Source organism: Podarcis gaigeae, assembly GCF_964106915.1.
Source record: "Podarcis gaigeae genome assembly, chromosome: 7".
Lineage (NCBI taxonomy): Eukaryota > Metazoa > Chordata > Lepidosauria > Squamata > Lacertidae > Podarcis > Podarcis gaigeae.
In genome coordinates this window covers 14,321,218-14,335,234 of record NC_139683.1, presented here as the reverse complement: position 1 = coordinate 14,335,234, position 14,017 = coordinate 14,321,218, and the positions used below count along the sequence as shown (strand labels likewise).

At 45.4% G+C, this 14,017-nt stretch overlaps 1 protein-coding gene across 1 annotated transcript in view; it reads left to right on the top strand.

Annotated features, from left to right (window-relative positions):
* Positions 1-1,011: 1,011 nt before the first annotated feature.
* The window catches only part of FER1L6 (fer-1 like family member 6), a 122,028-nt gene continuing 109,022 nt past the window's right edge, over positions 1,012-14,017 (top strand). Inside the window, exon 1 of the mRNA XM_083748950.1 lies at positions 1,012-1,134. Coding sequence (XP_083605076.1) covers positions 1,118-1,134 — 17 coding nt within the window. The 5' untranslated portion in view covers positions 1,012-1,117. The remainder of the gene's footprint in view (positions 1,135-14,017) is intronic.

Genomic DNA, 14,017 nt, shown 5'->3' with positions numbered 1-14,017 from the left:
ACTGTCATTTGCTTGCTCTTCCATCACCCCGGCAATAATTATAACATTCTCTATGACAGAAAGCTCTGGAGCGTTTTAGTGGCTTTTTTTTTTTGCAATAATTGGCTCATTTGCATATATACCTGTTCAGCAGATGGAAAGCAAGCACTTAGACAGCTATAGAATCCATAGAATTGTAGAGTCAGAAGGGACCCCGAGATTCATCTAGTCCAGTGTTTCTCAACCTGTGGGTCCCCAGATGTTGTTGGACTACAACGCCCATCATTCCTAGCCAGCATGACTGGTGGTCAGGGATGATGGGAGTTGTAGTCCAACAACATCTGGGGACCCACAGGTTGAGAACTGCTGAATTCTAGTCCATTCCCCTGCAATTCAGGAATCTTGTGGTCAAACATGGGTCTCAAACCCACAACCCTGGGATTAAGAGGCTCATGCTCTACCAACTGAGCTATCCCAACCGAGTGAAGCCAGAAAGCCCAGGAAAACCCTTTGCCTCCAGCATGACCCCAAGATCCAGGGGAAGCATTGTTGCTGGGTAAGCATCCTAGCACAACAGAGGAAACACGTACAGTATGAACGGTTTTTCAAATTGTTCTTCTCTTCTTTATGCTTCCACTGCCCTCCTATTTTCATTTAATGCCCCCTCCCCAAATTGCACCCAAGGCTACTACTGCCCCCCTGGATCATCCCCCCGCTTTAGGAAACCCTGTTGTAGAGCTATGCCCACAAATGTTCACAGTGAAACAGAAATGGAGCATGGCAAAGGTGCTTTTCCGCACACATCAAGTCAGAGGCTGCTGGAGGAGCTGATCTAAACGTCCCAAAACAATGAGCAATCTGATGCTTATCTCACAATCCCGCTGAAGGAAAATGTCAAATCTGCCTAGTTTTACAGCGCCTCATTTAATTTCATGGTCCTGGGCATTCTTGTACTGAATGAGAAAAGCGCAGTCATATGTTTAAACAGCCCCACCCTGCCGGAGTGGCTGATATCTTGGTAGGCTTAACTCCTGGCAAATCCTATAGTTGGTGGCAGCAGCGGCAGCGATGACATGCCTTCGGATTAGTTGCAGAACACACAGCCTTTAGTGGACCAAGGGTTGAGGAGAGCGGAACGATGGAGAAGCTGCAAAAGTAAGTCTCCTTTTCTGGGTTACATGGGGAGATTGTGAGATGGGGGACAGTGGATGAAAATAAACCAGTTCCAGGAATAGGGGCAGTATGCCAACAAATGCTGTGTTGTGATTAGTTTTTTTTCTCTTTCTCTGAAGGAAGTTTCGTTTTGTTTTTAGCTTAATCTGACTGACAACTTCCAAGCATCTTTGGGCCTTCAATACTATGCCAAATTCCTGGGCGTAAAAGTCATTGAACTCATTTGTAAGATTCCACTGTTTAGCCCACAGTCTGGTACTACACAGACCTGCATAAATTTGTGTCTTATGCAGAAATCAGAATGCGTTGAAACTGCGGGGTTCGGGTATGTCCAGCTCATAGCTGTCAATGTTTCCCTTTTATTAAAGGGAAATTCCCTTATTCCTAATAGGATTCCTCGCAAGAAAAGGGAAAAGGTGACAGCTCTGGTCCAGCTTTGCAGGAGGCAAGGCATTACTCTTGAAGCCTTAATAGTTATTTGTAGGATTACATCTTTAAAGACCTGAATGGAGACCAGAAAACTACTTAAGCTGTTTCCCACATCCTATGCAAGGCTTTTCTTAAGAGGGAATGGCTATTAGATTAGTTGCAGTTGCAATCCTGTGCAGACTTACCAGGGGTAGATACCTCCAACACAATGGGAACTTCGATGCATGGTTAAGATCATTTGTGCTCATGAAGGGATTGGGGCAGTTATTCACAATCCCTCTTTCAATACTGGCTGCATCTGCAAGTATTTCAGGGCAGACATACCACATCATTGCCCATCAGTGTGTGCCTGTAACATCCTGCTGAAATCCCGCAACTCTTTGTACCACAAACAGTCTCATTAATTCTTGTCCCACTCTTGTTGTACTTTGGTCCAAGAGTGACCCTCTAGGCACCAATAACACAGCAACATTGCGGAAGCATCGCAGAACAGCTAATGGAACTGTGTGTGGATGGTCCTGTTTAAATCCACCACTAATACATTGAGAGCCAGTGTGGTGTAGTGGTTAAGAGTGGTACTCTTGTAATCTGGGGAACCGGGTTCATGTCTCCGCTCCTCCACATGCAGCTGCTGGGTGACCTTGGGCCAGTCACACTTCTTTGAAGTCTCTCAGCCCCACTCATCTCACAGAGAGTTTGTTGTGGGGGAGGAAGGGAAAGGAGAATGTTAGCCGCTTGCAGACTCCTTCGGGTAGTGATAAAGTGGGATATCAAATCCAAACTACTACTACTACTACCACTACTACTATTCTTCTTTTTCTTCTTCTTCTTCTTCTTCTTCTTCTTCTTCTTCTTCTTCTTCTTCTTCTTCTTCTTCTTCTTCTTCTTCTATTATTGCATCAATGACATGTCGCAGAATAAATATATACATTTTTTTTTTAAAAAAAAAATGTCCAGTAGCACCTTAGAGACCAACTAAGTTTGTTCCTGGTATGAGCTTTTATGTGCATGCACACTTCTTCAGGTACGAAAGCTCATACCAAGAACAAACTTGGTCTCTAAGGGGCTACTGGAATTTTTTTTCATTTTTAAAATATATTTCTACTGTGTCAGACCAACACGGCTACCTACTTGAATGGTGCAGAATGCAACTGCAAAAAACAACAACCTAGCAGTCCGGAGGGACTCCAGACTTTAATGATGTGGATGTACAGGAACCTCAGGAGGACTCGGGAAGAAGGAAGTTTCATTTAGCTTTTTGAAAAATAGCAAGATTGAGGTTGAATCCTGACAAGAGAGAAGTCCTGTTTTGGGGGGACAGGAGGCGGGCGGCTGTGGAGGACTCCCTGGTCCTGAATGGGGTAACTGTGCCCATGAATGACCAGGTGCGCAGCCTGGGAGACATTTTGGACTCACAGGTGTCCATGGAGGTGTAGGTCAATTCTGTGTCCAGGGCAGCTGTTTACCAGTTCCATCTGGTACGCAGGCTGAGACCCTATCTGCCCGCAGACTGTCTCGCCAGAGTGGTGCATGCTCTGGTTATCTCTCGCTTGGACTACTGCAATGCGCTCTATGTAGGGCTACCTTTGAAGGTGACCCAGAAATTACAACTAATCCATAATGTGGCAGCTAGACTGGTAACTGGGAGTGGCCGCCGAGACCATATAACACTGGTCTTGAAAGACCTACACAATTCAAAGTGTTGGTGCTGACCTTTAAAGCCCTAAATGGCCTCGGTCCAGTATACCTGAAGGAGCGTCTCCACCCCCATCGTTCTGCCCGGACACTGAGGTCCAGCGCCGAAGGCCTTCTGGCGGTTCCCTCGCTGCGAGAAGCCAAGTTACAGGGAACCAGGCAGAGTGCCTTCTCGGTAGTGGCACCTGCCTTGTGGAACGCCCTCCCACCAGATGTCAAAGAGGAAAACAACTACCTGATTTTTAGAAGACATCTGAAGGCAGCCCTGTTTAGGGAAGCTTTTAATGTTTAATAGGTTATTGTATTTTAATATTCCATTGGAAGCCGCCCAGAGTGGCTGGAGAAACACAGCCAGATGGGCGGGGTGTAAATGAATAAATAAACAAACAAATAATATAGAAAGGCTGTTGCTTAACGTGCTTTATGGGCAACTGTGCAGCTGTCAATCAGTTGTTGGACTGGACCCAGACATCTCCCCCCTCCCCAAGGAAACACTTCTGTTTCAGGGAGCAAATATATTGTTGCTCACCACCCCAATCTTCAAGAGGTGTGAGATTCCAGGGATCTCAGGTGCTTAGCCAGAGTTCCTGTTTCCTTTTGGAAATAAGTCACAGTGAAGACTGTGATGCCTTTATGATGGATGGTTTATTTACATATATATTCAACCCAAGCCTACAACGGAGGGGACCACAGCATCTGCACCTCTACAATTCTCTTCTTTTTCTGCTAGTTTGCAACCTTGGATTCAAACAGAAATCAAACATTGCTTTCAAACATTGCTTTGACTCTCTCTCCAGCTTCCTGCTTTGCTTCTAGGTAACATAACTCACTAAACTCTCAACTCTGGCTTCATCTGTTGAGGGATAAGCAAAAAGCCACCCATGCATATTTAAGCCAAGGCTGGATAGATTCTGCAGGTGCAGTCTGCATTGCAGATTCTGGATTAAACCGGGGGGGTGGGCTTGTTGATCTCCAGGGTGCCCCAAAACACTAACATTCTGTGCCAGAGATGGACAAATGTGTCCATTTCAGATTCCAGTCTAACGTTCAGTTTTCCACTTGCCCACATCAGTGTGCAATTCCCTTATTTAAAAAGTCATCTTGAAAATTCATAAGCATTTTGCTGTGAATGCCACCTATTAAATACATTTTTGTATGCCGTTTTCCCTAGCAGAGACATTGGCAGACATGCTTTGCAAAGCAATTTCCCCTGCTTTAAGGCACCAATATATGAATTTATATGCACATTTCACCCACTGTATGCATTTTGTGCACGTTAAGTGACTTGAGTGCTGCATTGCAAACTTTGGGGAACTGTGGGTTTGAAGGATGGGCTGTGCTTCCGTTTCAGATGTTGATTTGGAAAATGTGCATTAGATAGGTTTTAAGTGAAAAATTCCCCCCTGTTCCCTGTTGTCCACAGTCCATGCTAAACTCTGTAAGTCATGTGGACTAGTAGGGAAACCAGCATATTTACCACCCAAATGCTTGATGACGAAAAAACCCCTTAATGCCTTGCTGGACCACATGGAAAGTGAATTATGAGGTGCTTGTTGCAAAGTCTCAAAGTCGCAAGCTCAAAGGTTTACCTCTAAAAGGAGAGGTTCCCTTTGAACTCCACCAGAGCATGTGACATCCTGTGGCCAGTTGGTGTGAGAGTGTGTGTCGCTCTGTACATGCTCAGGAGTTCAGTTCATTTATTTCCTTCACCAAATATCTCTCTTCACGTTAAAGAGCTTCCCTTTTCCGGAACAAAGATCTTTCTGAAAGTTACATTAAGGTTACTGGAGGAAGCTTTTTGGTTCCAAAAACACATATAATAAAATAAAACGAGCAGGTAAAGCCTGTCTGCGGTGTTGACTGACACCGATCGTAACCAACCCTGCCATTGGGCAATGAGGATAGATGTCCTGCTTGCTCAACAGGACCGCCCCTTCATCTTCTCCCTCTTGCAGCTTCCCAGATCACAAGGCCAATAGCTGAGCACACCTGTTGCCTTAACAGCAGACAAGTTCCCAATGCTGAGGTGAGCAGATGCCTAGGCATGGAGAAGACAGAGAGAGATGGAGCAGGGAGACAGAAACCGACTGCCCTGTGACTGGAGAATCCATTTTAGAGCCAATATGTACATAAAGAGATGCAAATTAGGGCTATCAAGAAACTCGACAAACAAGTCTGCTGAGTGCTTCATGCTGCCTGAGAAATTTTGCTTTATTCATCTGAGCTTTATTATTATTATTATTATTATTATTATTATTATTATTATTAAACCCTCTTCCTTTTCTTGAAACAAAACTTCCCTTAGGGCTAAACTAGGCATTTTTTAAAAAGGTGTTTTAATCATTAGCATCTTCACAAGGCTGCTTCGAAGGAACAGGGAAGTGGCACTAATCGAGGGGATATTTAACTGTTTCCCTCCACTCTGTTCCCAATTTAAATAGCATGCCTCCTGACAATCACCCCCAAAAGTGCTATTGGCTCCACAGTGGAGAAAACAAAAAGACACCCCAGGATTGTATCTGTATGCTTTCCCCTATGGAGCTAATGACATCTTTGGTGGGATCAGGGAAAGTATTTAGCACTCTTCTCCATAGTGTGAAACAGGGCCAGCTCATCCGTGAGGCAAGGCCAGGCAGCTGCCTCAGGCGGCAGGATCCATAGGGGCAGCAGAGCTGGCCTCCAAGGAATGCATTTCCCGCTACCATGGCAGCAGCCACAGCTATGGCATGCTCCTGGGAGACTAGATCTGTTGCCACCTCAGCAGCCACCGGCCAGTGCCACATCTGTAGTGGCCTTTCAACTAATAGGTGGTACTGGTAGTCTCTGCCAACCCTGACATTGTAGCACAACCAGATCTTCCTGTGAGTATTTTGATTGCTGATCCTCAGGGCTCTGATTTAGCTGGGAACAAGCTGCTATCACTGTGCTTTTATTTTATTTACGACATTTACATCCTTGTTGTTTAGTGGTTTAGTCGTGTCTGACTCTTTGTGACCTCATGGACCAGAGCACGCCAGGCACTCCTGTCTTCCACTGCCTTCCACAGTTTGGTCAAACTCATGCTGGTAGCTTTGAGAACACTGTCCAGCCATCTCGTCCTCTGTCATCCCCTTCTCTTTGTGCCCTCAATCTTTCCCAACTTCAGGGTCTTTTCCAGGGAATCTTCTCTTCTCTTGAGGTGGCCAAAGTCTTGGAGCCTCAGCTTCAGGATCTGTCCTTCCAGTGAGCACTCAGGGCTGATTTCCTTAAGAATGGAGAGGTTTGATCTTCTTGCAGTCCATGGGACTCTCAAGAGTCTCCTCCAGCACCATAATTCAAAAGCATCAATTCTTTGGCAATCAGCCTTCTTTATAGTCCAGCTCTCACTACTGGGAAAAACATAGCTTTAACTATAACAGACCTTTGTCGGCAAGGTGATTTCTCTGCTTTTTAAGATGCTGTCTAGGTTTGTCATTGCTTTTCTCCCAAGAAGCAGGTGTCTTTTAATTTCATGACTGCTGTCACCATCTGCAGTGATCATGGAGCCCAAGAAAGTAAAATCTCTCACTGCCTCCATTTACATCCTACGTGTTTTCTATTATGGAGCTCAAGGCAACCATAGAATCATCACCATCTATTCTAACCCCCTGCAATGCAGGTGTGATGGCCTGGGATTCCGATTCAGAGGACGAACCAGAGGAATCCCAGCCTGCACAGGAGTCCCCGCCTCCAGGGCCGGCTGAACTGGGGCAAGGCCTAGATGCTGAAGAGCCTGCACCTGTGGCAGAGCACCAGGAGCTGGCCCCAGGTGAAACCCTTCTGGCCCCAGAGGGGCTTGAGGACTCAGTGGCTACAGGTGAACCTCCTCCAGGGCCCAGTAACCCTTCGGCCTCTCCTGATCTGCAGAGGCTTAGGGCAGAGAGGCGAAGGGAACTGGTTGCTCCCAGGAGGAGTGCTCGCCTTAAGGTCAGAGGAGGCGGGGCTCCTGGGGGCCGGGACTGCCCCTGGCCTTAGAAGAGGATAAAAGCCCAGTCAGCCCGGCCCCAGGTTGCGGGAGCAACGTCGTTGTTGGCTTCGGATCTTCCTGTGTTCCTGTTCCCTGCTTGGCCTCCTGTTCCAGCGTTCCTGTTCCCCGCCCGGCTCTCCGCCTCGGACCTCGCCCCTCTTCGTGTGGACTCTGCTTACGCCCACGGTACCTTACCCCCGGGTCCAGCACAGCAGGAATCTTCTGCCTAACGTGGGGCTCAAATCCACGGCCCTGAGATTAAGAGTCTCATGTTCTACCAACTGATGGTCTCCCATCCAGCCACTGACCACCTTCAGCATGAAGGCTGCATCTCCTGCCTTTAGAATAACAATACAGTGGTACCTCGGGTTACAGACGCTTCAGGTTACAGGCTCCGCTAACCTGAAGTGTATGTAACCCGAGGTACCACTGTAGAGCATTAAATATTGAAAACTGCCCTAAACAGGGCTGCCTTCAGATGTCTTTTAAAAATAAGATAGCTGCTTATTTCCTTGATATCTGATGGGAGGGCGTTCCACAAGGCTGGCACTACTACTGAGAAGGCCCTCTGCCTGGTTCCGCTCCTTTCTATGGCTGCATACTTAGAAGATTTATAGAAATAAAGCCACTCCTGCTATTAAGGCCATAGTTTCTCTGATGGAGCAAAGTGAAGTTTTTTTTTTTTTAAAAAAAAAGTATTAGAAAATCTCCTGCTGGTCTCCATAACCACTAGGTGATGCTGCAGAGTCACTTAGCAATGAAATTGTGAAGCTGCAGTCTGTAGCAATAATCACGTTTTCTATGCAATACTTGGAGTTGGTAGTTAAAGTTAGTAACCTATAAAATGCACTCTTTTGTTTCCTAGACAAGGGTAGGGGACCTGTTTCGGTCCAGAGTTTTGCAAATAATATAAAATGCACATTAAAAATTGTCAAGAAAGTTAAAAACAAGGTTTTTAAAAATATGAATACAAATAAAAACAACAGTTGAAAATATGTACTATAAGATAATATTACAGATTAAAATGCAGACAGGTTTCTCCAAACAGTTTTTGTGTTTTTGTTTTGTTTGTTTTTGCTGGTGCTGAAAAAGGATACAAAGAAAGTAAGGTAAAGGTAAAGGGACCCCTGACCATTAGGTCCAGTCGTGACCGACTCTGGGGTTGCAGCGCTCATCTCGCTTTACTGGCCGAGTACAGCTTCCAGGTCTTGTGGCCAGCATGACTAAGCTGCTTCTGGCGAACCAGAGCAGTGCACGGAAACGCTGTTTACCTTCCTGCTGGAGTGGTACCTATTTATCTACTTGCACTTTGACGTGCTTTCGAACTGCTAGGTTGGCAGGAGCAGGGACCGAGCAACGGGAGCTCACCCTGTCACGGGGATTCAAACTTCCGACCTTCTGAAATGTCAATAGGCAGGGAGTTCTAGAGTTTAGGAGCTGCCCCACTAAAATATGAATTCCTTTCAATTGTCTGAGCAGATGTGAGACATGCTGACAGGATCTCACTCCTGGTAGCAACCATATTGCAGTATCCTGCACTAATTGAAGTTTCCAGACCAAGCGCAAGGGAGGCCCCACATATAGCGTACTGAAGGAATCAAAATTTCACACGGAACCATTGTTGGCTAGTTGACTCTAACACTTAACAGAATTAACAATTAAAGATACAAACCAAATGATCTCTGCTGTTGCACTTCCAACTCCCCATTAGATACTCCCTCATCCCTTCAACCTTCCAACTCAAGAAAATTATGATAGGGGAGAGGGGTTATTTTTGCACTGGACAGCAGCATTCATGTAAACCAACCAGCGTTTTAGCTCAGAGCTAGTCCGATCGGCACGCATACGGAGCTGCTTATTTGGAAACAAAGAGCTGTACACATTCTCTTGGCAAGATGCAAACCAAGTTCCCCAAACACTTGCAAACAGAGCATTTTATTTACACAGTTATGTTTTTGTGAGGTTTCCTTTGGGCTCTTGTCTTTTGATATACCCCTACAGCACTGCTGGGGACACCTTTTTCCCAGATTCAGAAACGATGACAAATGCCAGAGAAGCAAATAGGTTTATTTGGTCCGGCCTTTATTTGCACTAGGGATGGGCCAAGATTGCTTAGTAATTTGCTTTCCACCTGCAGACCTCAGTTCTTTCAAAAAATCTCGCAAGTCTCTGCTTTACAGCTGAAATTCCTCAGGAGACTAACACAGGAGGTCTTGCCTCCATTGCAGGGCACAGTGTCAGTGCTGGCCGTATCACACGCATGCAGAAAACCAAAGATTTGACACATAGGGCGATTGCTGACAGGACAGAGGTTGAGAGATTGGCACTGCTTGCTGATTTGCAGATCCAGTGTGTTACTTTTACTAGACAAAGCCCTGAACAACTTGGGACCCAGGTACCTATGAGATTGCTTTGCCCCGCATATGCCCATTCAACCCCTTTGATCAGCAGAATTGGCCGAGTTACAGGTGCCACATAATATCTGTTCCACATCTGTAAGGTACTGGCTGGGTGAAGGGAAGCAGTGGCATCTCCAGCTGAAGAACTCCCCAGGGAAGCAGCGGAGCAGGAAAGCTCACAGCCAGCTTCATGGGAGTGGACTCTGAAGACGGGTCAGAGGAGGAGGGAGGCTGGGAGGCAGGAGAAGAAGAAGAGGAGTTTGGATTTGATATCCTGCTTTATCACTCCCCTTCAGGAGTCTCAAAGCGGCTAACATTCTCCTTTCCCTTCCTCCCCCACAACAAACACTCTGTGAGGTGAGTGGGGCTGAGAGACTTCAGAGAAGTGTGACTAGCCCAAGGTCACCCAGCAGCTGCATGTGGAGGAGTGGGGAAGCAAACCCAGTTCACCAGATTACAAGTCCACCGCTCTTAACCACTACACCACACTGGCTCTCAGGTTCGAGGGAAAGAGAAGAGCCAGAGGTAGAAAGCCTATCAGGGGCAGGAGAGGGTGCAGAGCTGAAAGAGAGGAGGAGGAAGGGGCAGAAACCGCAGCAGCTGCCTAATAATAATAATAATAATAATTTATTTGTATTCCGCCCTCCCTGGCCAAAGTCGGGCTCAGAGCAGCTAACAACAAGTAAAAATAGCACTGTGTACATAAAATCACACAGTCAATTAATTAAAATACATTCTAAAATCAATTCAGAATCAAATTAATGGCAACCATTGGGTTAGAGTTCTATGGGGATTACAGAAGGAGAGAGGGGGTCAGACTGTCCCTTGGCCAAAGGCCTGGTGGAGCAGCTCTGTCTTGCAGGCCCTGCGGAAAGATGTCAAGTCCCACAGGGCCCTAGTCTCTTGTGACAGAGTGTTCCACCAGATTGGGGCCACAGCCGATAAAGCCCTGGCTCTGATCCCACTGGAGTAATCTCCCTTCCCCCTTTGACTCCAAGGTCATGCAGGGCTTTGCACGCAGCCGAACAGAAAACTCAGAAAGCCCAAATCTGCCAATGATGCCTCGAAAACTCCTCTTTCTCGGCTTCACTTAAATCAATTATTTGTGCTCAAGTATGGCGGCACATTTGCTGTGAGCATGCCGCAAAACCAGGCAAAGAGAGAAAACAGCAGGCTGTAGCAAAATAGCCACACAAATTCATTCTTACTGGGGCTGTTCCATAGCTCCTCCAAGCAATGGCAAAAATAAAGTAGAATCCCATGAGCACTGGAATGATAAAAATGTGCCGACATACTGAGTCAAGAGAGTCTGATCTGAATATTTACCAGAGTAAAGCTGGAACACATTATTGATATAGAGAAACACCCAGTAAACTTTCTGAATGATGTTTGAACAGTGCACCAACTTCAGAGAAAATCTCAAGGTATATTAAACAGTATATTAAATGGAGAGAGACATGATGGGCAATGCCACTTTCTGCCCTGAGGCAAAGAGTTTGTTTTCGCTCTACAACTCTCCTTAATGATTAGTTCCACAATAATCTCCCTCCACTGGTGCATGTCTTGTGCAATGGATGGGTTAATAAAATCCAAGCATCATTGTTAATGTCTAGGGTAGTTTTCAGCTTCGTTATTTTATTTTAAATCATGCCTCCAGTTGTTATTTTTAGGAAGGAAGAAGTGGCGGCTGATCTTGCCACTGCTTCAGCCAACAATGGAAAGACAGTGCCTTCGAATGGAGAGCAGAAGAAAGGGAGGAGGCTTCACGTGGATTCTAGAAAAAAAAAAGTCTATTTGTCTGAGAGAGAGAAAGAGAGGAATCAAAGGAAGTCCTGCATGTTTCAATAAAACCTTCATGAGTTCCCTCTGTTTCCTGACAGAGCAATATCTTTGCAGAGCTGAACTTAATTTGCTTCCCGCCATCCTCTACTTTATTCTCCACTGTTTTTCCACTTCGCTTACTGCTGTCCTCATTTTTAAAATTCATTTTTATCATTTCTGAGAGCATAACAAAATGATATGCCCATTGAAAAAGGCAAAAGAAAAAGCCAAACCCAAGAGAAAAGTGTGTCTGGTTCGAAACTGTGCATCAGTTTAGTCCAAATTTTTATTAAAAACTTATACAGTGGTACCTCGGGTTACATACGCTTCAGGTTACATACGCTTCAGGTTACAGACTCCACTAACCCAGAAATAGTACCTCAGGTTAAGAACTTTGCTTCAGGATGAGAACAGAAATCATGCTCTGGTGGCACAGCAGCAGCAGGAGGCCCCATTAGCTAAAGTGGTGCTTCAGGTTAAGAACAGTTTCAGGTTAAGAACGGATCTCTGGAATGAATTAAGTACTTAACCCGAGGTACCACTGTAAGGTTCTCTCTCTCTTTGTCTCTCTGCCTACCTCTCTCCTTCCCTCTTTCCCTGATGATGAACCTGTGGCTTTATAAATGCTGTTGGACTTTCACTTCCTCAGCCCTGACCAATGGCCAGGCTGCCTGGTGCTGTTGGGAGTAGGAGTCAAAGGACACCTGAAGGGCCAGAGATTCCTTTTTCCTGCTCTTGCACCCCTGATCATGATTTACTTCTCTCGCCACCTCACCAACAAGCTCTGAGAGCAGTGCACGTGTTTCCCTGCCTTATCCTCGCAACAACTATGTGAGGTAAGTTAGGCAGAGAGATTATGACCAGCCCAAGTCTGGTCCATAACAGGCTGAGAACCAGCAGTGTGTCTCAGGTCTGGACCAGTTGAAGACCACTGTTGTAGAGCAGCTACCCCAAGTTGGTGCCCTCCAGATGTTGTTGAAGTGCAATGCCAATTAACCCTTGTTGTTGTTGTTTAATTGTTTAGTCGTGTCCGACTCTTTGTGACCCCATGGACCAGAGCACGCCAGGCACTCCTGTCTTCCACTGCCTCCCACAGTTTGGTCAAACTCATGCTGGTAGCTTCGAGAACACTATCCAACCATCTCGTCCTCTGTCATCCCCTTCTCCTTGTGCCCTCCATCTTTCCCAACATCAGGGTCTTTTCCAGGGAGTCTTCTCTTCTCATGAGGTGGTCAAAGTATTGGAGTCTCAGCTTCAGGATCTGTCCTTCCAGTGAGCACTCAGGGCTGATTTCCTTAAGGATGGATAGGTTTGATCTTCTTGCAGTCCATGGGACTCTCAAGAGTCTCCTCCATCACCATAATTCAAAAATTACCCCTTACTTTGGGCCATACTGACTAGGGCTGAGGGCACCAGTTTGGGAAATGTTTATCTTCAGCATTTCGATTTTCTAGGGACCAGTAAAAAGGAACAAGGAAATGCGAATTGCTCATTGGTTGAAGGTAGGGGTGGGCAAATAAATGTGCTTTGGTTTTGCTCAGTTCCTCACTTTTCCACTCTGAAGTTCATCTCTCCAGATTTCTACACTGAACAAAAAAGTTTTCATGAAATTAACAAAAAAGTTTTCATGAAAATTAGTCTTAATTTCTCCAAACAGATGCATTTTTGCAAAATACATTCTGCATTTCTGTATGTTATTTTCACTAATGTTTGCATTTATCTGCACACTTGACCCTAGTGTGTACAATTTTTTGTACATTACATAGCTGGAGAGCTACAAAATTCATAGGAGTGCACATCATTTTGAAAATTGCAAATTATTTAAATTTACCTTTAAATGCAAACTGAATTATGTTTCTCTCTCATCCCTATGTGGAGGTCCATGCCTTGCCATAAGAAGGGTGAACTGGAGTCATTTTCAGTTTAGTGGAAATGCCTCTTCTTGCTTAAGCCTGATAAAAATGGCTTGTGGCTAGATTCAGTTCCCACCTAAATTTATCACAATGTCCAAATAAACACCTCCTTTGTCAACAGAGCAGAGTTTCTGTTTAACAGAGGCGGGGGGAACAGAAGGATAAATTAATAACAGCATACTTTCTAGTTAATGACAATTGATGAGTAATTTGATACCGCTTTCCATTCTTCAAAATGAGTGCAAGTTTCCTAGGAATATTATGAATATGAATCTAAGTAATTCAAGTTTCAGGTCCTGTTCCACTAGAGCTTAGGAACAGGGGCAAAGGTATTTTTTCCTGCCATAATATACTTATTTGCCTGGGAGTAAGTCCCACTGAACCCAAATAAATTTTAAAATATATTTTCAGGTTGCACAAGTCTTTTCTTTTCACCAATCAAAGGATCATAGCAATCTTAATTGTTGCAACCCAACGTCACCATCCTGAACCAATCAAAACAATTTGGCTCTTCAGAATAGCTGTCATTATAATACTGGGACGCGGGTGGCGCTGTGGGTAAAACCTCAGTGCCTAGGACTTGCCGATTGCATGGTCGGCGGTTTGAATCCCCACGGCGGGGT